The 26301-nt window shown below is 38.5% G+C and overlaps 1 protein-coding gene across 3 annotated transcripts in view; it reads left to right on the top strand.

The window, feature by feature from the left end:
- The first annotated feature begins 3466 nt into the window (after nucleotides 1–3466).
- The window catches only part of ugp2b (UDP-glucose pyrophosphorylase 2b), a 29816-nt gene continuing 6981 nt past the window's right edge, over nucleotides 3467–26301 (top strand). Inside the window, exons 1-5 of one of the 3 annotated variants that reach the window (XM_083544751.1) lie at nucleotides 3467–3610; nucleotides 10099–10229; nucleotides 11791–11898; nucleotides 21666–21851; nucleotides 25824–25957. In XM_083544751.1, coding sequence (XP_083400877.1) covers nucleotides 10131–10229; nucleotides 11791–11898; nucleotides 21666–21851; nucleotides 25824–25957 — 527 coding nt within the window. In that variant the 5' untranslated portion in view covers nucleotides 3467–3610; nucleotides 10099–10130. Of the gene's footprint in view, nucleotides 3611–4039; nucleotides 4298–4350; nucleotides 4578–10098; nucleotides 10230–11790; nucleotides 11899–21665; nucleotides 21852–25823; nucleotides 25958–26301 lie in introns of those variants that run through there. The other 2 variants (XM_083544752.1, XM_083544750.1) reach the window with 2 other exon arrangements.

Genomic DNA, 26301 nt, shown 5'->3' with positions numbered 1-26301 from the left:
GTTTGGCCAGCTTCAGTCACGTCCCACCTCATGAACATTATGGACCTTTAAAGAAGTAGATGCCGAACTCGCAAACATCCCGAACCATCTAGAGACGTACCAGAGCCATTTGGATGAGCCACTACATGTGTGGAGTTTTGACATTGGACCTCCTGGAGTGTTTAAAGGCTCTGGCATGGAGAAGCTGGTGCTGGATCTGTGATGATCACAAATGTTGAGCTCAGTAGCGCTTAGTTTTATAACCATAAAGACTGTAGAAAGAACATTTACTTATAATCTTATACTCCAGTACTCATGTTAGTTCTCACTCTCCAGTGTTCTGTATTGTTGAAAGATTTATGATCACACTCTTGATGTCACCCAAATGAGGATGGGTTCCCCTTTTGAGTCTGGTTCCTTTCAAGGTTTCTTCCTCATAACATCTAAGAGAGTTTTTCCTTGCCACAGTCACCACGGCTGCTCATCAGGGATAAACACACACCATTCACCTTAACTGTTTTTTTCTGTAAAGCTGCTTTGAGACAATGTCTGTTGTGAAAAGCGCTATAGAAATATACTTGACTTGACTTGAAACTTGAATTATAGCCGTAATAAATCATACTACTTAAATACTATGTTACTTTTGTACTTTTTACTCAAGTGAAAGTTTTAATGGAGCACTTTTACTGGTGTTGTATTTCACCTCGTGCATCTTTACCGTTTGTGTAATTCATCCAACACTGGTGCTATAATAAAAAAAAAAAAGAAAAGATTATACTACTGTAGCTTAAAACAAACAAAGTTTATCCTGTTTAAAATATACACACCTCCCGAGCTACACTGCAGAACTCTAAAGGATTAAACTGGGTTTACACTGCACACTAACTGAAACACTTTGTTTGCGTAGCTAATGGCAATCTGGTTTCTTTTCATTTGTATAATAACATTAATCACCAATAACATTTATGCCTTTGACAGATACTGGGGATAAAACTGATTATATTGTTACAGTGGCACCTGGAATCTATCCTAAAGCAGCAAGTAAGCAAATTTGACGTGTTGGAAGCAGGAAAAATGGGCAAGTGTAAGGATCTGAATTGCATTGACAAAGGACGAATTATGGTGATTAGACAACTGGGTCAAAACATCTCCAAAACTTATACTTATAAAAAGAGGTCCTAGGAAGGACGAGTGAACTAGTGGCAGGATCGTGGGGTCTCATTGCTGAAATGTCGAATGCTGAACACACAGTTTGTTCTGTGGGTAGCAGAGGAACAGTCATAGTGCCCATGCTGACTCCTGTACAGCACAGAAACCTCTTTCAATGGGAGACTGAACTTTAGAACTGGACACGGAAGCAAGGTAAGAAGGAAGCCTGGTCTGAGGAATGACATTTTCTTTTTCATCATGTGAACGACCGGGTGTGTGTGTGTGTGTGTGTGTGTGTGTGTGTGTGTGTGTGTGTGTGTGTGTGTGTGTGTGCATCGTTTTCCTGGGAAAAAGAGGGCACCCAGATGCACTATGGGAAGAAAGGAAGCCAGCAGATGCAGTGTGATATTCTGGGTGAGGTTCTGCTGAGAAAATCTTGAATCCAGGCATTCATGTGGATGTTAATTTGACACGTATCTACTTAAACAGACCAAGTTACACCCCTTTCATGGCAAAGGTATTTCCTAGAGGAAATGGTCTTTTGTAGCAGAATAATGCCCACCACACTGAAGAAACTGTTCAGGGATAGTTTGAGGAAGAGATCACAATGTTCAGAATGCTGTCTCACCTCAAAATTACCCAGATTTCAGTTCAATCAGCAGGATGTGCTGGAAACAAAGTTACAGGACTTACAGGATCTGTTTAACATCTTGGTGTCATACCACAGCACACCTTCAGAGTCTTGTGGAATCCAGGCCGGGCCTGTAAGCCTGAAGCCATATTTTGAAGCACTGGATTTAAGTGGGTTCATTTGTTTTTCTATTTGTACTTGCATTGTTTCAGTCTTGCTCTCAGTTGGGCGTTGGTGAAAATTATGTTTTTGCAGTCTTCTAGTTGTAAACCCAATTATGAAGCCCAAAGCATTTTTTCTTGATAGCATCAACCATGTCATCAATGAGCCATAAAACGATTTCACTTTATATTATTCTAATAGATCATTCATTTGAAGGAAGTAATTATTGCAAAGAAACGGCTGCAATGTTAAAAAAAATTTGAACAGTTACAATTCTTGGATTAAGAATTTAATCAATTAAGGAACGGAGAATTTATTTTTCTATATTAGTTTTGGCAAAAATCAAACTTGATTGAAGGAGATGGGCAGAAATTTGATTTGCTTCTTATGTTTTTTAGGAGGGTAAAGTAAATAACACTGATTATCTCCTCACCATGGCACCTGTTACTAGGTGGGTGTAATTGTGACGTCTAGACATCTGGGTCAGAGCATCTCCAAAACTGCAGCCCGTGTGGGATGTTCCTGGTCTGCAGTGGTCAGTGTCTATGAAAAGTGCTCCACGGAAGGAACAGTGGTGTCGTGGGCGGACGAGGATCATTGACGCACGTGGGTAGCCTAGGCTGATCCATCAGATGAGCTCCTGTAGCTCAAACTGCTAATGAAGTTGATGTCTGACGGATCACGACTGTTTTGGCTGCAAAAGGGGGACCAACACAATATTATGCAGGTGGTCATAATGTTATGTCTGATCGGTGTAGAGAAAACAAATCGAATTTATTGTAGAGTTCAGCGCCTTATACAGCTATTCGGTGACCTCTAATGAGAGACATGAAGCTGCTTCTTGTATTTCAAACATGATTCCTAATGACATTTTGTCCTTTTCGTCTTCTAATATATGGTGACCAAAAGTGACCGAGTTTTACAGTACAACAGTTTTTGGCCTGGTGTCTTGAATTCCTATATATATATATATATATATATATATATATATATATATATATATATATATATATATATATATATATATACTGTATATACATATGTGTGTCATTAAATTAGAAATGAGTTTATTAGAGGGACAGCCCATGTAGGATGTTTTGGTGACAAGGTGAGGGAGGCGAGATTGAGATGGTTTGGACATGTGCAGAGGAGGGACATGGGGTATATCGGTAGAAGAATGCTGAGGATGGAGCTACCAGGAAGGAGGGAAAGAGGAAGACCAAGGATGAGGTTTATGGATGTGGTGAGGGAAGACATGCAGGTAGTTCGTGTGAAAGAGGCAGATGTAGAGGACAGGGGGGTATGGAGACGGATGATCCGCTGTGGCGACCCCTAATGGGAGCAGCCGAAAGAAGAAGAATAAGGAGTGTATCATTAAAAGTGAAACTATGTTCAACATCCATTTTAGCTCATGTCCTAGAAATGAAGAAATACAAGAAAACAACTTTGGGAATATATATATATATATATAAAATCATCTCGCATTGATTGCGTGAACTACACAGGCAGTACTCCAAACACACTATGAAGTACACTTTAGAAGGCAGTAGGAAGTAATTTAGGACTTGGCCACGACCACTTCCGTGATGTGTGTGTGTGCGCGCATCATCAGGAGGATGAGAGTGGAGTGACCGCACTACCCTGACCTTCAGAATCTGTGTTACAAACAGCATCATCAGCCCTACAAGAGTGAGGAGCTATAACTTATTCTTGCGTTTCGGTATGATGATGATGATGATGATGAATGCCGCGTTTTCGCTCCAGGCCCGGGGTTAATGGTTACGTACCGAGGTTATTTGAAAGTCGTAATGGCAAAAACGTGTGGGTTTATCCCTGCTAGTGAGCAGGTGAACGGGGAAAGCGTGTGATCAAAGGGCGTGAAAGGGAAAACCGGATTCCCTGATGGCGTTATCAGAAGCGAAATTATGACCTACGTGTCATTTCGGAATGGGCCGTGATTAACGGAAAAGTGGGCGTGGCCAGGGCAAACGAGGAAGTGAGAGTCGGCGTGTGATTGGATCTTTTTTTTTTTTTTTTTTGCCGAGGCGACGTGTCTCAAACGCACGTGCGCGCCCCGCCGTGGGCGGTGCGCGTCGGTGGCGCGTCGTCGAGCGCGTCGTCGAGCGCGCGCAGCTTAGGGGAGGAGGTTGCGATTTGGGACGGAGCCCGTGAACACGGGAGGCGCACGGATTGCAGCTGGCGACGTGCCGCAGTTTGTAGACACCACCTCCATCTCCACCACCTCCACCAGCCTACTTCACCTCCGGGAGACCTGATACTGAACATCCGAGTGGAGTGAAGGTCGAAGTCTATCCTCCCTGTCCTTCAGGACGGTGGGAGGAGGAGGAGGAGGAGGAGGAGGAGGAGGAGAAAGAAGTGTATATATATATATATATATATATATATATATATATATATATATATATATATATATATATACTGTGTGTGTGTGTGTGTGTGTGTGTGTGTGTGTGTGTTTAAAAAGCTCACAAAGTTATGATCTGATGAGAATCACTGAGAATGATGCTTGAGAAAGAGGGAGAAATTAAAGAAGGAATAATTATTAAAAATTAATGAAGGACTTGGACAAAAGCAGATTCATATACAGAAGTCAATAATCATCAGGGGGAAATAAAAATGTCTCTTTACATAGAAGGTGAGTGACTCATTCATACATTTCTTTTCTCCTACAAATGACATCTAAGTATACAAATTGATTACTAATTACATCTTATCTACTACATCTTAGCGTTATTACTGTTATTGTTATATTTCTATAATAATAATAATAATAATAATTTATTATTATTATTATTATTATTATTATATTCTTTATCCCCACTGACTGCAATAACTACAGTATGATTCATTCTGTAATGGTATGTTCCATTGTAGGGGTGTCCTAAAAACCCGATTTATACTCTTTTTCCTTTCTTTTCCTGACAGAGAAAAAAAATTAAGTTACTATTTAAACTATATGGAGTTTATAATCTTTAGGAAACCCATAAACTTTTCTAGTTTATGATTTTGGCCTGGTTAATATATCTGTTAAAATCTTCCTTACCCCACTGCACTTTAGTAATTAGTAGTTGCTTTGCGTAATTGAGTACTATTTAATTAATTGTATGTGTGTGACATGCCGATGTGTGTGTGTGTGTGTGTGTGTGTCACACTTGTGTTAGTGTCTCACCCAAAGTATTAGTCTATGTGTATATACATATTTTTATGTATCATATATATATATATATATATATATATATATATATATATATATATATATATATATATACACAGGTTAAAGATAAAAAAAAAAATGAATTGAAGTGTTAAATCCTTGTCAGTGCTCAAACCGCAAGCTTTTTATGGCAGGATGAAACAGTATAGTGTAAGATAAGCTAAGGAAAGGTACATTCTCAGGGCTTTTTATGATATAATTAGTACACATGTGGGCAGTAAGGTAATTGATATCTGTGTGGAAGAATGATCGATTCTTAAAACCCTCTTTATTTTTAAACACTAAAGATGTTCGAGCATGATCTGGAGCTTATACTGTATAAAAGTTGTAACCTGCCTATTTTATTATTTTTTTTAAGTGATCATGCTCTGCATTCTAAAAACAACACAAACATTATTTTGCAAAACGTTCGACCGAATGAAGAATATGCGACAGACGTTAGAATACAAAACATATTAGTGTAAATGATACTGAGGTATGGGACATGACGGAGGAGTGGTAGCTCAGTGGTCAAAGCTCTGGGTTAACTCTTGCCACTCTTGTGCCTTTGAGCAAGACCCCCTGTGCTCCAGGGGTGCTGTATCCCCCAGGTTCTGAACAAGCTAGAATATGGGAAGAAAAGAATGACTGTAATGTATATGTGACGAAAGCTATTCTATTCTATGTGGGTATGCAGTATGTGTTATTAATAATATAATACCATATACGTGGTTTTCCCCATAAACTGTTACCACAAAGTTGGAGGCACACAACAGTGTAGGACGTCTTCGGATTTGGTAGAATAAAATGTTCCCTTCACTTGACCTGGGCGATCCAAACCATGCCCCTTTGCACAAAGCCAGCTCCATGAAGATATGCTTTACATGATTTGTATTGGAAGATCTTAAGTGGCCTCATACAGAGTTTCACCTCAACCCTATTGAATTCCTTTGGGATGAATGTGAATGCTGACTGCATTCCAGGACTCCTCACCTCACCTACATCAGTATCTGACTTTACTAACACCCTTGTGGTTGAATGAGCACAAATCTCCAAAAGCACACTCCAAAATCCCGTGAAACATTTTCCCAGAAGAGTGGAGGATATTATAAACCAATCTTAGGGTTAGGTGTCCACAAACTTTTGTCTATATAGTGTATGTAAAAACAGGACGTTGTTTCTTTAAACGAAATTCTATAAAAATTTTTTCAATTGGGAAAAATCCCAGTGGTAGAAAAGAGAAAAGGAATAACACAGTATGGGACATGGTTTGGGAAAATAATCATCTTCTCTGTCACTGATTATTTTAATAACACCATGGCCTGAAGAACTTTAATTTCCCTACTTAATAAATATGAGGAATTGTTACAATAGTATTGCAAAACTGCAAAAGATTTCACTATGCATATAACAAATCCTGCGATTTTGTGTTTGATTTTATGATATTTGGTCACATTATTGTCCGGGTTTTGAAGTGTTACCGGGGGGATCAGGGGAGTAAAATGCAGCCGTATGAGCATAGAAGTGGCTCTGTTTATTAATGCACTCTGAATAGATGTACAGTGTGGAGCGACTGCAGCTCTGTGACGTGTAACGCAGCCATACAGAGGGGTTCTTATGCCGTGTGTGTGTGTGTGTGTGTGTGTGTGTGTGTGTGTGTGTGTGTGTGTGTGTGTGTGTGTGTGTGTGTGTGTGTGTGTGTGTGTGTGTGTGAGATGAACCACAGCTTTTCCATGGCAGTGCTTTAACTGCAAACAGTAAAGACTTGTTAGATCTGGACTTGGATAAAAATTTAACCAGGATTTCAATATAATCGCAAAAAAAATAAAAATAAATAAATATATATATATATATATTGGGGCAGAAAAAGGAGCCCAAAATGGCAGTGAAGCTTGTGCTGTCTCAACAATTAATCATTGTCAGAAAATGAGTCATAATAAAACAAATGCACTCCAGATTCTCTCCTGTGCCATGACTTCCTTATGTATTTTTGCTGCAGCGAGGTATCAGGGGGGTTGGGGGGGGGGGATTTCCTTGTAAAATTCAGTTTTACAGTCTTCCTGTATGCAAAGTAAAGATCAAGATAATGATTCAAAATTTCGAAACAACGCAACGATTTGAAGCTGTCACTAATGAAAAGAACATTGAGCCTCGTTACTGCGCAAAAGCCGATCGCAGGTTTACCCACAATGCAAAGCTATCTCTTCCTTCTTACTTTATTTACTTTAATTCTTGCTCATATCCTGACCAGTGATTTTTTTTTTATATTATATTATGACCAATTGGGGATTTTTTTTTCTCTTTCTTTAAGTCAAGTCAAGTCAAGAAGCTTTTATTGTCATTTCAACCCTATATAGCTGATGCAGTACACCGTGAAATGAAGCAACGTTCCTCCAGGACCCTGGTGCTACGTTGCGTCATTTCACTGTGTACTGCATTCTAACAGTAATCAAAAGCGAAACAGGGAAAATTCTTCGAGTATTTGATCAGGAAACCAGCTGTAAAATTGTCTCTGGAAATTAAAAAATGTTTTTATTTATTTATTTTACCTCACATGATAGTACTCGTATTGCAAATCGCGTGTTTTGAAAAGCTCTGGATGTGCGCCTGCTGAAACAGGACCGCACGCAAGGGTTCGATTTCATCCGAGTCGTTAGTTTCACAATAAGCTGCATTAACTGGATTAGTAACTGAATCCTGATGGTTATTATGTTCTCTAAATCATGTGTTGGGGATGATGCAGTTCGAGGGTTTGGATTAATGAATATCCAAACTAGTATATTTAGACCACTTCTGTCGGAAGTGAAGCTTCTAGGAATGAACCTTCTCCATACAGCATGATGGACAGGATTTTATATTTTAGGGGTTTTACATTAATGCCATTCGGCAGATGCCCGTATCCAGAGTGAAGAGTTACATTTTTTTGCCCTCAACCTTGGACAGATTTGAGGTGCTCGGATATGTACTCATGAACTTCCACTGAGCTACCACACCCACTTTCATTTTTAGTGATCTTGTTTTTTTACAGGAAGTCTATGCAACTCAGTCACGCACTTTGCACACACTTATTCACTTTTTATTGCACTTTTTCTGCTCATGTTTCGTAAGAACATTTATACGGAACTGATGACTGAGTAAACGCGATCAGGGTCAGTCGAGTGCATGTAAGGGAAGAACGTTTGGGTTACGTTGTTTTAACATAACAACCAAAAGGTTTTAATCCACACAGGAAAAAAAAAATTCTCGGTTGCTTAGAAGCAATTATGCAGCTTTCGCATCAAGAAGAAAGTTAGGAGCGGTTTTGATCCGTTTTTAAGAAACTCGCAGGAAACGAGAACAACGGTTGAAAAGCGAAAGAAATCATTACAAAAATAGGGAATTGTATTTGTGGAATGATGAAGTGCACGACTAGGTCCAAATTCTTCATTGGTTGGTGTTCGGGTTTTTTATAACACATTTTTTCCCTTATTCATACTAAAAGTCAAGAGTAAAAAAACAGAATTAGCTTTTTTTGCCAGGTATGCCCGAGCACACACGAAAATTGGTCCTGGTTTAGTGCAAATTTACCTGCATGATTCATCCTGACGCCCTACTTCTTCATTGAGATGAAGGAAAGATGCATGAACCATGAAATAAAAGTAAACAGCTTGCTACAGAAGTTTAGGATAACAGATGCCATCAACTGTTCACTGCTGGAATACAAAAACAGTTCATCACCTCAACAATGATGGAACTCAGTGAGGTTTTCTTACCACTGTCACCATTATCATTAGGGATACACTCATTTATACCTTTCAAATTACTCTACACAATATACATTTTGGTCTTAGCTTTTTCATTACTTTTGAGGTATTTATATATTTTTTGTACCCAAAATGGGTAAGTCTTCCTTCAGAGGAACCACAACACCCAATTTTCCCATTCATTACAGTTTCATCATTGTTGCGGTTATCAACTGTTCATTGATGGACACTTAAATGTAAAACTCTTCATGGTGATTGTAGTCCAAAACCATGGTAGCAACTACATTAATTACAGTCCAAAACCATCTTCATGGTTCTTTAGTTTAACTCTCCACAGCAACTTCATGGATCTTGAGCTACAGTGAGTGGTCTCAAACTTCAGAGAGAATAAAGAGACAGAATGGGTTAAACCGTTTATGACAGGGATGTGAGGAGTCCTTGATGATGTTGTGAGCTCTGTGCAGACATCTGCTGTGGTGATGTGTTGGGCGATTTAGACCACCCTCTGCTGCAGGGCGTTATTAGGTAACTTTATTGTTACATAATAATTATGGACATTCAATATTATTATAATCAGGGTACAAGTAGGGACTCTGACAAGACTAGCTATGGCAGCATAAATAAAAGGGGATAATAATATTATAATATACACCAACCAGGCAAAACATTATGACCAGTGAGTGAATAACACTACTTATCTCTTCATCATGGCACCTGTTAGTGGGTGGGATTTATTATATCATCCTGATATTTGTCCTCAAAAGTTGTTGTGTTAGAAGCAGAAAAAATGGGCAAGCGTAAGGATTTGAGCGAGTTTAACGAGGGCCAAATTGTGACGTCTCAACTCCAAAACTGCAGCTCGTGTCGGATGTTATCGGTCTGCAGTGGTCAGAATTTTTAAGAAGTGGTGAATGCACAGTATAGATGTAGATGTACATGTGTTTATATATGTGTGTTCAGTTATAAATGGTCTGATGTACATCAGATAGAAATGTAAGCGTTTTGTGTTTTAAGAAAGAAAGAAAAAAAAAAAACAGACCTAAAGCTGTAATTAGAATTTTTTTGTAAATGATGATTGTTCCTTTGACGTTCCTGGGCATCTAATGTAACGTTAAACTCCTAAAAGTTTAATTCTTTCCTCGTACTCATCTAGAGGAGGAAATGTGTGTGACTGAGCGATTGAGTACGAGATTAAACGCCAGGCTGCGATGTGATTGCAGGTGTGAGTACGTCGGTGCCGCCGAACAGCTCCATGGCTCAGTTTCAGGAAGTGATGCGTCAGCAGCTGGAGAGCTCCATGCATGACGAGCTGGAGAAGCTGTCGAGTACGGCTAAAGGAGCCGACAGTGAGGTAAGCCGAATTGCCCTGATTGTAAAAACTTTGGACTTTAGTACGTCCAAGTATGAGTAAACATGTCGGCACGGTGAAAGTCAGGAGTGCTATATTTGTATTCGATTGTTTAATCAAGAGAAAATGACGTTTGCAATTCCCCCATCAATAAAAATGTGCTTCTCATATTGTAACTGCTGTAGAAACTGATACGATCTAAAAGATTTTTTTATTTATTTCGTAATTTAAAGGATTTGATGACTGCTCATAAACTAGTCTCCAATTAAAACCGCTCTCGAAGAAATATGCCCCACCCCCAGGGGGGGCGTGTCTTGCTCCACAGCAGCAGCACTTTTAACAGCGTATATGGATTCATCTGTTTGTTTTGATGACTGCGTGATTTTCCACACACTATTTCCTTTTCCAGCCTTCAGAAATCATGCCACTATTTGACCTATAACTAATGTTTAAAGTGCACATTACTTTGTGGCGTAATACAGAAAATTTTTTTGAGTACCTGAAAATAAGAACTAACTGACAACGCTGCTTGGGGAGAACCCTTCAGGTAGCAAGGAATCCTTTATTACCCAAATGAACCCATTAAGAATCTATTTTCAACACAGTAGGCCAGCGTGTTGTGTTTTACTGAGGTTTGGATTAAACAATTTAATTAAATAAAGCATCCAGCAATGCTTCACAGATCTGCTGGTGGTTCTTGGACCATTAATCTGTGGCGCAGAGTTGTTTTAAAAAAATAATACCAAATAAAAAACACACATAATGTGTGTTTGTTTGACTGTGTGTGTGTGTGTGTGTGTGTGTGTGTGTGTGTGTGTGTGTGTGTGTGTGTGTGTGTCATATAACACAGTCCTCTCCTTATAAGCTCCAAAAGAGCTCAAATACTGAGCTAGTGTGTAAGACGCTCTTTCACACACACACACACACACACACACACACACACACACACACACACACACACACACACACATATGCTTTTATGCATTAATGTACTGGCAGATGGATACTGCGGTACACAGTACACACCCTGCTAACCCAAACAAGAAGAACTGACGCATTGCATCATGTGTACGTGGACCTAATTCCAAATGTTTACAGAACACACAGATTTTTACCACATTCGCATAGTCAACTAACACGCCTTTCGCCTCCGAATATTTACGTTGTGTCCTGACGCCCCGCCCTCTGTGTCTGTGTGCAGCTGGGTCTCCGTCCATGTGGTGCAGAAAGGGAGGGTTGAATGAGGTGCGGGGGGGGCTGAAGATTCATGAACACGTTTTTACCTCACATTCTCTATTCAGAGATGGCTGTATAATGTGTTTTTCACATTCAAACCCTACACCCGGTTTTATTTGAAGATGATCTTATGCAGAGTGTCGGTGGAGGGATAATTTCCGAAACGAAGCCTCTTTCATTACCGTCTTTAATAAGCGACAAGCTGCAAACGAATGATGTTTTAAACTAAAAAAAAAAAAAATGCACCTTCAATTAAATAAATAAAATGAGATATCAGTGTGTATAAACACTAATGTAAAACCCTGTCTCTCTATTCCATTTTCCACAGATCTGCAAGAAGGATTTCGAGGGCTTTCAAAAGCTTTTCCACCGCTTCCTGCAGGTTAAAGGACCGTCAGTGGAATGGGCCAAAATTAACAGACCACCCGAGGACTCGGTAAGAGAAACCTTTAACTCAATCTATTATAAACGTACACGCAGGACTGGGAAATGTAACTGTTTTATATCGATACAGTGATCAGTTCTGCCACAATACAGGTTTCAAAGATATTTTGGATATCGCACTTTTTTTTTTCTTTGACAATGTATTTATCTCCTTATTTCTCTGCCCATTTGCCAAAAAAGTATTAAATTATTGAGTAAATTTTTTTCACATGTAAATGCAAGCAGAAGCTTAGCTTAGAACCTATAGTTATATCAAATAAAGTATTGTGCTTCGTGGAACTGTCTTTGAGAGTCATGATACATATACATATATATATATATTTCCATCGTATCTTTTTCAGTGGTGGACTGTAACAAAGTCAATGTAAATCGTTACTGTACTTAAGTCGTTTTTTCGTGTATCTGTACTTTATTCAAGTATTACCATTTGGGAAAACCTTTAATTTAACTTCACTACATTTCAAAGTAAAACATTTTTCGAATATTCAAATATTTACTTAACTGGCTAAGCACTCAGTAAGCCATCAATCAGGGCCGAGCGCACGCTCTGTTTTAAACTTTAGGCGTTAGCGACAGGGCGGCATATTTACTCCCCGCTCATTTGCACGGTCGCGTCAATGCGTCAAAAAATCCCCTCACTCAATTATATACACTCAGAAAGGAGGGGCACTGTCCCAAAACTGTAACCACAAAGTTGGAGGCACACAATTGTATAGGACGTCGTTGGATGTGGTAGCATGAAATCTTCCCTTCACTTGAACTAGAAGATTTAAACCTGTCCCAGCATGACAATACCCCTGTGCACAAAGCCAGCTCCATACAGATATGGTTTACATTGGATGGAGTGAAAGATCTTCTGCTGTAGAGCTCTGATCTCAACCCTACTGAACACCTTTGTAATGAATGTGAGCGCTGACTGCACCCCAGGCCTCCTCACCTCACCTACATCACTACCTGACTTTACTTACAGCCTTGTTGATGAATGAGAATAAATCTTCACATACCAAAATCTAGTTCATCTTATAACATCAAATTGGGACTTAATGCGGAATGGGATGTTTAAAAAGCACATAACAATATTGCTCAGGTGTCGAAAACCTTATATATAGTGTATAATTTAAGTCAATATTATTTATAAAGCTGCTTTATAGAAGTTGATAGATTAAGAATATGCATTATATTCAAATCATTTTTAGATAGTATGAGGAAAAAACTTTCTGAGACTCAAAAAGGAACCCATCCTCATCTAGGTGGCACAGAATGTCCATTATATATAAATTAAATATAAATGTGTCCTTATAACTGCTCTTTAATGTTTATCCTCATTGGCCTAAATATATACAGTACAGACCAAAAGTTTGGACACACCTTCTCGTTCAAAGAGTTTTCTTTATTTTCATGACTATGAAAATTGTAGATTCACACTGAAGGCATCAAAACTATGAATGAACACATGTGGAATTATATATGGAATTATATACATAACAAAAAAGTGTGAAACAACTGAAAAATGTCATATTCTAGGTTCTTCAAAGTAGCCACCTTTTGCTTTGATTACTGCTTTGCACACTCTTGGCATTCTCTTGATGAGCTTCAAGAGGTAGTCACCTGAAATGGTCTTCCAACAGTCTTGAAGGAGTTTCCCGAGAGATGCTTGGCACTTGTTGGCCCTTTTGCCTTCACTCTGCGGTCCAGCTCACCCCTTAACCATCTCGATTGGGTTCAGGTCCGGTGACTGTGGAGGCCAGGTCATCTGGCGCAGCACCCCATCACTCTCCTTCTTGGTCAAATAGCCCTTGATGCCTTCAGTGTGACTCTCCAATTTTCATAGTCATGAAAATTAAGAAAACTCTTTGAATGAGAAGGTGTATCCAAACTTTTGGTCTGTACTGTATATATATTCACTTTACATGTAGTCATATATAGTCACTTTTGCCTGTGTCATGAGACTGAAAACCTCCTGTGATTATTAATTTTATTAGGTCTAGCAGGATCGTGGTCTCGGGTCACACCTTTACCTGTCAATCCTCTCAAGTTTGGGTGTTTAGTCTTTGTCTCTTTAAGCAGGAAATTCTGATGTCATGTTGCAAGCATGAAAACTGCAGCACGTAGGGTGTGGACTTGTTAAATTTTTTGTGACACACAGTGATGTCACCAGGTTCAGAGATCTTATTGAACGCCCACCGAGAGCTGTTACACAGTGACTGTAGGCGGACCGGTGTAAAAACCATTCCTGAGTGGGGATAATCCACAACAGAGCTAGTGGAGGAGGGAAAGAGGGAGAGAGAGTGGAAGGGGAGGGTTGAGTAATGATCATGAGTGTGTGAGCGAAACATGAACCTTGAAATAAGTCCTTTAACATCATCTTTAACATCTATAACATTGTATAGTAGTATATAATCTAAATATCAAAATCTTTCTCTCAACAATTCAGATACATGATTTGTTGACTTCATTCTACATTTATGGCGTTTTACTGAAGTGTTTCCATTTGAAGAGACTTTTTTTTTATAACTTCACATTTCAAAGTCAAATATCGTACTTTTTACCCAACTACATTTTGCTAAATCAGTCGTTCCTTTTATTCATGAGCGGATAAAAAAACGGAACTGGTCAAATACGTAGCAAACCACCAATCAGAGTGGCACCAACTCGTTCTGATCGGCACTTGGTGTATCTACTTATCACCAACATACAGTTCAGCTTCAGTTCAACAGCAAGAGAGGAATAAATTATAAAGAAACTCTAGACTTTATTTGCAGGATTTGTTAAAGTAGTTGAAAAGCAGCTTTTGGGCGCATGATAATTTGAATAGATTTCAATCGGTGTTTTGACTCATTAATATCATTTGGAATAAAAAATATAATATAAAAATGTTCACATAAACTGAGTTGATTAAGCAAAAATGATAATAGGAACATAATAGCTGTAATAATTCATAGTACTTTGGATACTTAAAGTACATTTGAAGTCAAATACTTTTGTACTTTTACTTAATTGAAAGTTTAAAGAAGGCACTTTTACTGGAGTCATATTTTATCTCTACTGTAGACTTAGTAAAGCATCAATCTAAAATCTGTAAACGGAATTATAGAACACCATATATATATATATATATATATATATAAACCGTGTTGGAATGTCACCCTGACTTCTTGAAATTTAAAAATGATCGTGACATATTCACCAATGTAAGTGTCCTGGGTAAAGCTGACATTTCAAGCATTTCAGAAACGTCCAATGATTAACGCTGTAATGGGGTAAACAGTAAACCACATTCTGTGTTTGTGTGTGTGTGGTTTTAACGATAAACAGATGGCTATATAACTAGCTAATTTTGTATTGTGCTGATAAACCCTGTATAAACTTTCCAAGTGTTTAAACTGATAAAGTTGTAGAGAAAATAAACATCAAGGAAGAAAAATGGAGGTTTATATACCCATACAGTGTAAACACACTATTGGTGCTTTATTAAGGTAATGCGTTTTATTTATATAACCCGTACATTCAGGTAGGGGGGGAACCTCCTTTTGAGCCATGTGAGGCTATCCTTTTATTTATTTTTCCCCCTGTTCAAATTTCAGGGCTTGTAACACAGAAAAGAGCTGTGTTTTGCTTGTACAAACAAACGCAACGAAACTGTGCATACATCAAATTATTAATTTCTTAATAATTATTAATTTCTGGAATGCTGTCACCTTCTGAAGGGAAACCTTAGACTGTTATGAAATCTGTAATCCTGTTTATGAGTCTATTCCGTGTTCTTTGCTGATTTTAGCAAATAACGTGTCTCTGTCCCAGAAACCCATTTAACCCATTTATATTTTTCAATATTTATCAATATTATTTAAATATTCTACAGTACATATGTTACCATTTCTATAGTAACAGCTTATTCACAGGGACATCATACGTTTCACGTAACGTGCAGTATCTTGACATCCTGTTATTTTTATGTCCCCTTTTTTGCTAAAGAGTGCAATAAAATGCTCTTGATAAAGGAGCGACTTTTTTTTATAGCTGCAAAAACGTGATTACAGGAACTTGCTTCTCCACAACATTAAATGTTTGACCAATATCGGATAGAAATATATATTTTGTTACATCAAAATGCCTAAAATGAATGCTTCACCAAAACCTTTACCTTTGACTTGTTCTATACAGCCAGCAGCGTTTAATGCGTACGTTATTTTTAAGGACATTGCAGCTTGAATAACTTTCAGGGCTCTGTCCTATTTCTGCTTACGTAACCTCGCGCTACTCTATTACACCCTGGATAAAAGTTTAACATCTAATCCAAGCTAAAGTCATAGAGATCATTCATCAAGGGCTCCACATACTAAACCATACACCATGAAGAGTCTAAAAATAAACCCTCACCTTTAAAAAAAAAAAAAAAAAAGTGTCTGTGCTGTATTAACAACGAACAAGAATGTCAGCAAGCATGTTCTTTAAGCCTGTCGTTTTCGCCGCTGTGACGACAGAATAATGTATCAGGACTATTGAAAATACTTACATTCACATTTTTTTTTTACTAACATTCAGGAAATTATAGGAATTATAGTCGGAAATTTCACATCCTGATATCCGACATGTTTTCTGGACTACAGAGCGCAAAAGTAAAAAAACTACAGTTGAAAGCTGTTCGATTTTCTTATCTTACTATATAACAAACATAAGATTATTCCCATATTTCTAAGCCTTTTTTATGTCAATAATAAAATTATAGTTGTACACACACTTTTAACAGCTCATTTGACTGCTTTACACAGCTGACACAGGAAGCTCTAAAGTGCTCTGGATAGTGGTGCCATTACTTTAAAGTAGAACTTGGTCACTTGTTCTTTACATCAGATGTCCCCAAACTTTTTTGCGCCACAGTCAGACAATATTTTCACGGACCGGCCTTTAAGGTGTGGGGAATAAATACAATAAAATTAAATGATACGACCGGCATAAAAATTGGTGTTTTCTAAATATAATAATAAACATGAATCCACTATGTTGATTTTTGTTCATTTTGCTCGCTTGGGGGTTTCAATTCAACCTCTTTAAGAAGGAAGCAGATGGAGGTAAGACATGTGACCGAGACAAACATCATGACATGCATCAAGAGTGAGTCATAGACAGATGTGGCGGAGAAAATCTGGTAATTTTCCAAAATAAAACATCGTTCAGAATCAGATTATAAATAAAACGGAAATAATGTAAGTTATGTATTCTTTCTGTGCGGCCCGGTAACAATTAACCCACGGACTGGTGCCGATCCACAGCCCGGGGGTTGGGGACCACTGCTCCAAGGTACATTCAGGGACATTTCCTCATTCAATATCATCGAATGAATTCAAATAATGTGTACACACACAAGGAAGTGATGGCGGGAATGTACCTAGTTAAGGTATGACTCATTAAAGAAGTTTATCTCTTACATATTCACACACACACACACACACACACACACACACACACACGTCATTTAGCTTTTTTTTGGAAGAATTAGAGGGAAAAAAAACCAAGCCTGAATTACTGGGCAATAAAAACTCTCCACCCAACAGGCAAGTCATTGAGAAATAACATGTCATTTAATAACAACTCAATTCCCTTCAGATGCTCATTATTCTTGTAGTCAGATTGTATAAGATCACTGTATCTTTCTGCTAAGATACACTGGCAGGTGAGAATGGTTCATTTAAGAATTACAGTTAAGAGACGCGTTACACTGGCTTTTTTTTGACCGGGATATTTAGATGAAAATGTGGAATAACCCTAACCTGGGAGTTTTTCATTTTTTACATGCCCTCACTTTAATTGTTATTGGAAACCCTTGGTTCTGTGTTTATTTATACAATTATCCTGTCAGCCAATCATGTGACAGGAGCACAAAGTAGAAAATCATGCACCGACGAGTCAAGAAACCATCGGGGGAGTCATTCTACCTCAAAACTTGATGCACTGAGATGTATCCGAGATGCTTTTCTGCTCATGACTGATATAAAGCGTGGATGATTTGAGTTTGCTATGAGTTTAAGGCAGTCTGCCCATTTTCTTTGGATGCTCTTTCATGAGCAAGATAATAATAATAAATTTATGCCCACCTTAGATGACATTTGAAATACACAATACATACCGTTAAAACACATACAACAATTAAAAATAATTAAACACTGTACCACCAATAAGAAGTAGGTATACACTATAGATGTGGAGGTGGTAGATTAGAGGTTAAGATACTGGACTAATCGAAAGGTCGTGAGATCAAATCCCAGGTCCTCAAACCCTCACTAGTGGTCCCCTGTGCAAGGCCCATAACCCCTTAAGCTGCTCCGTCACATAAATGAGATCATGAAACGTCACTCTGGATAAATGTCTTTGAGAAAATTAAATGTAAATGTTTTCTAGTTGCAAATCTGCGGCTTGCAGGATGTTTCTGTTTCTTTTGATCAGTAGTTTCAGAAATGCACGAGCACGGTGGTCAGAGTCACACAGAGATCACATTTCCTCAGATTTTTGATGTTTGATTTGAACATTAACTGAAGCTCTGAAAGCTTTTTTAATGCTAATTGGATAATTTTAACAATAAGCAGGTGTACAGGTGTTCCTAACAGACCGACTGGGACCAAAACTATGTGGACTCCTGACCATCACTTCCCCAAACTGGTTCCACAGAATTGTACCAAAAATTGTGTCTTCATGTGATGTGACGTACATTTTCCCCTGTACTGGTACTAAGAGGCCCAAACGTGTATCAGCATGATAGTGTCTCTGCTCTCAGTGAAGAGATGGTGTGTAAAGTTTGGAGTGCATCTTAAAGAAAGCCTTGATCTCAACCACACCGAACATCTTTGTGATAATTTAAAACATCGACTGCAGACCTTCTCCAAACTCAAGTGGAAATCCTTTCCAGACGAATGGAGATTACATTAACAGCAAATCTGTGGTTTTAACAGCAAATCTGTGGTTTTGGAATAGGCATATTTGGGTGTGATATTCAAGTGTCCAGATACTTGGGTTGAGTGAGATTGAGTATACAGCTGTGCTACTTCACAAACATGACCAGTCTATTTACAGAACATGGAGTTCCATCCATTGCTGTTTCTTGTTCTGTTTTGCTATTCTCTTTAAAGTTGTAGCGTACAAAAGCGATTCAGCATACATACAGGAGAAACGTGTGAAAAGGACATCTGCAGAATGGCGGTGAGAGCACCATCCGTGTGTCCAGCTTATAGTGGAGTGTAGTGAACATATATTACACTGGAACAAGTACAAGAACAGTCTGACCTTATGGAAGTCATTAATTTTCCTTCCTGTATTGTTTTTATTCCCTGTTTCTGTCTCCATCACTTCCTGCTGCCTGTTTGTTTTCACGGTACCAGAACGAGTCGTTGTTAGCACAGTACTACACCCCTTCTCGGAAGATTGCTCAATGAGTGTCTTACGTTCTCTCTGACTCAGCTTGTTCACATCTGGAGGACGTGTAACCTCGTGGCATGCGGCCTGCAGACTTCTGGGAAACTGGAGGGATGAAAGAAAGAGAGAGAGAGATGGATAAAATCCAGAGCAACACAGAGAACTCATTCTTAGTATTTCTGAATGTATTTTCTTTTTAAGTGCTAGTGTGTTATGGTTGTAAGCTGATAGTGTAGGCAGTGAAGCAGCATCACACACTTTCGTACAGTCACCATCAGCCCTGAACTGGATGGATTAACAATACACATTGCATGATTTGAGCTATGCAGTACACACTTTACGATTTGCGCTATACAATATACACTGTATGATTTGAGCTCTAAAATACACACTTTAATATTAGACTTCTACTATTCACTTTGTACTATTTGCGCTATACAATACACACTACGATTTGAGCTCAAAAATACACACTTTACGAATAGACTTCTACTATACACTTTGCACTATTTAAGCGATTCAATACACACTACGATTTGAGCTATACAATACACACTGTCTGATTTGCGCTCTAAAATACACAATGTACGGCTTGCGCTATACAATACTGACAGTAGGATTTGCACTATACAATACACACTGCACGATATGAGCTATACAATACACACTGTACGATATGAGCTATACGATACTGACTACAATTTGCGCTATACAATACACACTGTACGATTTGAGCTATACAATACACACTGTACGATTTGAGCTATACAATAAGCACTGTACAATTTGCGCTATACAATACACACTACGATTTGAGCTATACGATACTTACTGTACAATTTGAGCTATACAATTCACACTGTACAATTTGAGCTATACAATACACACTGTACAATTTGCGCTATACAATACACACTACGATTTGAGCTATACCATACTGACTGTACAATTTGCGCTATACAATTCACACTACAATTTGAGCTATACAATACACACTGTACAATTTGCGCTATACAATACACACTACGATTTAAGCTATACGATACTGACTACAATTTGCGCTATACAATTCACACTGTACAATTTGCGCTAAACAATACACACTGTACGATTTGAGCTATACAATACACACTGTACAATTTGCGCTATACAATACACACTGTACGATTTGAGCTATACAATACACACTGTACAATTTGCGCTATACAATACACACTAGGATTTGAGCTATACGATACTGACTGTACAATTTGCGCTATACAATACACACTGTACAATTTGCGCTATACAACACACACTGTACGATTTAAGCTATACGATACACACTACGATATACACACTGTACGATTTGAGCTATATGATACAAACTGTACGATTTGAGCTATACGATACACACTACGATATACACACTGTACGATTTGAGCTATACGATACACACTACGATATACACACTGTACGATTTGAGCTATACGATACACACTACGATATACACACTGTACGATTTGAGCTATACGATACACACTACGATATACACACTGTACGATTTGAGCTATACGATACACACTACGATATACACACTGTACGATTTGAGCTATACGATACACACTACGATATACACACTGTACAATTTGCGCTATACAACACACACTGTACGATTTAAGCTATACGATACACACTACGATATACACACTGTACGATTTAAGCTATACGATACACACTACGATATACACACTGTACGATTTAAGCTATACGATACACACTACGATATACACACTGTACGATTTGAGCTATATGATACAAACTGTACGATTTGAGCTATACGATACACACTACGATATACACACTGTACGATTTGAGCTGTATGATACAAACTGTACGATTTGAGCTATACGATACACACTACGATATACACACTGTACGATTTGAGCTGTATGATACAAACTGTACGATTTGAGCTATACGATACACACTACGATATACACACTGTACGATTTGAGCTATATGATACAAACTGTACGATTTGAGCTATACGATACACACTACGATATACACACTGTACGATTTGAGCTATACGATACACACTACGATATACACACTGTACGATTTGAGCTATACGATACACACTACGATATACACACTGTACGATTTGAGCTATACGATACACACTACGATATACACACTGTACGATTTGAGCTATACGATACACACTGTACGATATACACACTATACAATACACACTGTACGATTTAAGCTATATACAATACTGACTGTTAATGTCTAGTTATTAAATCGAAGTAAATAAAGAAAGCCAAATATTTATTATGCGATACTTATTGTTAATTTTCCCCCCAGATCCAGCCGTATGAAAAGATCAAGGAGAAGGGTTTACCCGAGAACGTAGCCGACAGCCTGAACAAGCTGGTGGTGGTGAAGCTGAATGGAGGTCTGGGCACCAGTATGGGCTGCAAAGGCCCGAAAAGTCTCATCAGTGTCCGAAACGAGAACACCTTCCTGGACCTGACTGTAAAGCAAATCGAGGTGAGACCCCTCCGATGTACTGTGCAATCCAAACAGAACAGAATAGCTTAATGGTTGTCTGGGGTTTAGATGCTAAAGTGCACCTGAAATCCGTGTTTGTTACGTCTGCATCTACATTGTATGGCTAAAAGCATGTGGATATCTTAAACCATCATACACATGCATATGTTTAACATTCTGTACGAAATTGAGGCACCTTTAGTGAGTCACAGGATGTGGGTCTGTTTTCATTCTGAAACAGCTGGATGCTATAGCTGTGTAAACGTCTATGGAGTGTTATTAGAGACGTGGGATTAGAAATCACTGGGTCATAGGGTCATCACTGAATCAGTACTGAGAATATTTTCAAATTGTTTGTATGTATAAGTTTGGGGTGTGAAATAGATAAAGTGTCACAGACAAAGAGGAGGTGGGAACTTGGTAGTTAAAGCTCTGGGTTACTGATCGGAAGGTCGGAGGTTCAAGCCCTGGTATCGCCAAGCTATCACTCTTGGGGCCCTTGAGCAAGGGCCTTAACCTTCTGTGATAACGGGGGTTACTGTAACATGTTTGACCCTGCGCTCTGTTCCTAACTTTCTTACATTGCTGGGATATGCGAAGAAAGAATTTGAATGTACATGTGACAAATATAAAGCACCTTTTCTATGAGGTATAAATAAACAACTAGTGTCTGGAGACTGATCTTGTGGTAGAGAACTGCAGAGCTACATATTTGTAAAGTTCCTGAGCAGTGCTACCGTCCTTGAGTGCAGCATATAACTCTAAATCAGTACACACACACACCAGTGCATCATGCATCAGTTGAAAAGTAACCTAACACTCTGATGAATGGTAAATAAAGATAAAAGTAATAAAGATGAAATTATACCTAATGCGTTGATGGCTAAAAGTCCTGTCTCTTGTAATTTGATTGGCCGAAGCAGGTGTAAAAAAATCAGCCGATTGATAACGTGCTCGTGAGGATGTGGACTTGTGTGCGCACATCTAGTGTTGACCTTGTACACTTTACATGTCTCTAGAGCTGTGGAGCATTGTGTTTCGCTGAATAGTCACTTTTAAGTTGAATTTGCTACACACACACACACACACACACACACACACACACACACACACACACATTTATACACCTTGGTCACTCCAGTCTCAGCACATTGTGTGCTTAGAAATTAGAAAGTGCTTTCATCATCTGCCTCAAAGGACACAAAGCCAGGCTTGCTTATGTGTGTCTGTGTGTGTGAGAATTAGAGAGGAAGTGGGAGAGGGAGAGAGAGAGAGAGACAGAGAGAGAGACAGAGAGAGAGAGCTGTATCCACAAGCCTGGATATGTAAATCACTAGCACATGTTTTCAGATCAGCTCCATGTGGTTCTGCTCTTTCCCCTGCTGTAGCAGTCTGTAAACAATTTTTTTTCTTTATTCAGAGAGAAACAGCCAACAGTTAGAGCAACACTGAACTATTGCATAGTAAATCAGGTGAAAGAGGGACAGAAATTTGGGAGATAGAGAGATAGAGTTACAGAGAAAGAGGTGTGGAGAGAGAGAGAGAGAGAGAGAGAGAGAGAGAGAGAGAGAGGGAGAGTGTAGTGCAGGAGATAAAGAAAAAGGACGCAAGAGAGAGAAACTGAAAGACAGGTATAGAGTAATAAGAAAAAGAAAGTGCAGTGGAGCGAGAGAGAAAGGGAGGTGTAGAGAAATGAGAGACAGATAGAACACAGCCTGCTCTGTTTCTCACTTTGAGAGTTAGAAAGACGAGAATGTTCACCACTGAGGTATAGCTACATCTCTCTCTCTCTCTCTCTCTCTCTCTCTCTCTCTCTCTCTCTCTCTCTCTTTCTCTCTGTCTCTCTCTCTCTCTCTCTCTCTCTCTCTCTCTCTCTCTCTCTCTCTCGTTCTGTAACACCTTTTCATCACTTGAACTAGGAGATCTAAACCTGTTCCAGCTTCATGAAGATATGCTTTACATGGGTTTTAGTGGAAGATATCAAGTGGCCTGCTTAAGAGTTCTGACCCTCAACCCTATTGAACACTTTTGGAATGAATGTGAACGCTGACTGCACCCCAGTCCTCCTCACCTCACCTACATCAGTACCTGACTTTACTTACAGCCTTGTGATTGAATAAATCTCCACAAGCACACTCCGAAATCTAGCCCATCTTCTCAGAAGAGTGGAGGATATTATGTGGAATGGGATGCTATGACTTTTGTCCATATAGTGTATATTCCAGGATTGTATTGTTTTCCTAGAAGTCTATGATTACTCACATATATGGCAACTAGAGTCCAGTGATGTATCACAACAGTATAAACCTGTGTAATCAATAGGACTTATAAAAATTGGAGAATTGGAAAACGGGTCAGCAGTAGATTTACGTTCATGAATTAAAAATTTAGGCCAGAATATACTTTTTTCTGGAATGTTCACTGTAAACATTTCTAGCAGCAGAAATAAAAACAATGTCGAATAATACATTTGTCGTTTTTTTAATTGTTAAAACAGCTAAAAAGTAATTTTTTCGAATTACCATTGATAAATCTGTCAAATTGGCATCGTTTCTTAGGTCTGTTTTTATCCTCCATTTCTCGCACTGGCAGGCTTATAAATATCTTTTTATTTTCAGTCTGTAATTGGTATCCCAAAGATACAATTTTTGAAAAAATTATAGCCAGAAAGCCAGCAGTGAAAGCCTTTTAACCAACCCTGCCTTATGTTTATTGATGTTTCCATTTATTCGTTTGATGATTTGTTTATTGGCAGTGCAGGAAGTCTCCTTGTCTTCAAGGCCGGCATGAAAACTTAATACAGGAAGTTTTTTTTCATGCTGTTACTCGTCTGAACTCCGCTAATCCGCAAAAAAATAAAAAATCTTGCTCAGTGGATTAATTTCTATTTATACTACTGCACATTATCGTTAAATACCGGTTACCATTGACAACTGCCAATCATCTCGCAACATATACTTAGTGACGTATGCAATTTCTACGCAATGGCAGTAACATGATCTCAGCCTCAAGTTCTGGTGAGCGAAAGGTTTCCCTTTAAAAGCCGTTTGTTTCAAGTGAAGATTTAACTTCATGGATGCGTGTTATGGAGGAGGATTTGCCATCAATACCCGAAGATGACCAGTTAACAAAGTGTGTCTCAATAACTCCATTATTAAGATGTGTTTCATAGAAAATTATGCAAATTTCACACAAACACTAACAAAAAAAACATCTCAGTGTGTGAGGATCCACATTCCTGGTGATTAGGTCTATGTGTGTATTGGTATTAGATCTAGTTAATGCCTGAGCAGTATTGATTTGCTGTATAAATACTTTTCTGTTCCTCAGCTGTGTTTAATGTTTAACACTACATTAGTGCTAAAGACTCTGAACTCTTTTTTTTATTTTTTATTTTAGGTTTCTGTTTTTTCTGATAGTTCCGTATTTCTCATCATTTCGAGCCTCTGTTTTAATTAAACACCGAATGCATATTTGTAATATATAAAAAATCAAACTGGATGACACTAATTGGATATTGGATCATTACTGGTCCAGAAAAAAACGAACACATATCTAATATGATGATCCATATTATTACTATTACTAGTAATAATATTAATACCCAACAATATGGGACCTTAGCGGACAATCAAGGCCAGTTGATGTGTGTTTTAGTACAATACTACTATAAATAGTAATAAAATATAATAATAATAATAATTAATAATAATAATCCTGTTTATGACTAATTAGTTTTTTTTATATTTTTTTTTTATAAATAATCTAATAATCATCTGGTGTATTTCTTACTAGCTTGAGCAAAATGAAGCCCTAAAGAAACAAGGCCTCTATCTTTGATGCTGTACCTGGTCGTGTGATTACTGAAACACAGCCGAGACTAAACGGTGCATACGCGCGTCACACCAAATGCATTAAAGTATGAAATTTAATAGCTTAACCTGACACCTAGCTGATGTCCTTCTCCCATAGCACTTGAATAAGACGTACAACACTGATGTCCCGCTGGTGCTGATGAACTCGTTTAACACTGACGAGGACACCAAAAAGATCCTGCAGAAATACACACACCACCGGGTCAACATACACACCTTCAACCAGAGCAGGTAACGCACGCACACTAACACACACGCACACACTAACACACACGCACACACTAACACACACGCACACACTAACGCACACACACACTAACGCACACACACACTAACACACACACTAACTAATTAAATATATATTTTTTAAAGGCTTTGTCTTGCAACATGGACCCAGGGAAATAGCTGGAAGCTGGTATGGCAATAAATAAACAAACACTTGCAAAGCTACACCATAGACTGTCATGAGACAAAGGCACACATTAAACTGTTGGTGTGAATACCTGGCCTGGTCACGTTTGCTTAAAATAACAATGCAGTGTACCATTAAATACTTGTGATGCAGAACATCATGC

This window comes from Silurus aristotelis (genome assembly GCF_946808225.1).
Source record: "Silurus aristotelis genome assembly, chromosome: 6".
In the NCBI taxonomy this organism is placed as follows: domain Eukaryota; kingdom Metazoa; phylum Chordata; class Actinopteri; order Siluriformes; family Siluridae; genus Silurus; species Silurus aristotelis.
Note: the sequence above shows the minus strand (reverse complement) of the source record. Positions and strands in the feature narration are given on the sequence as shown.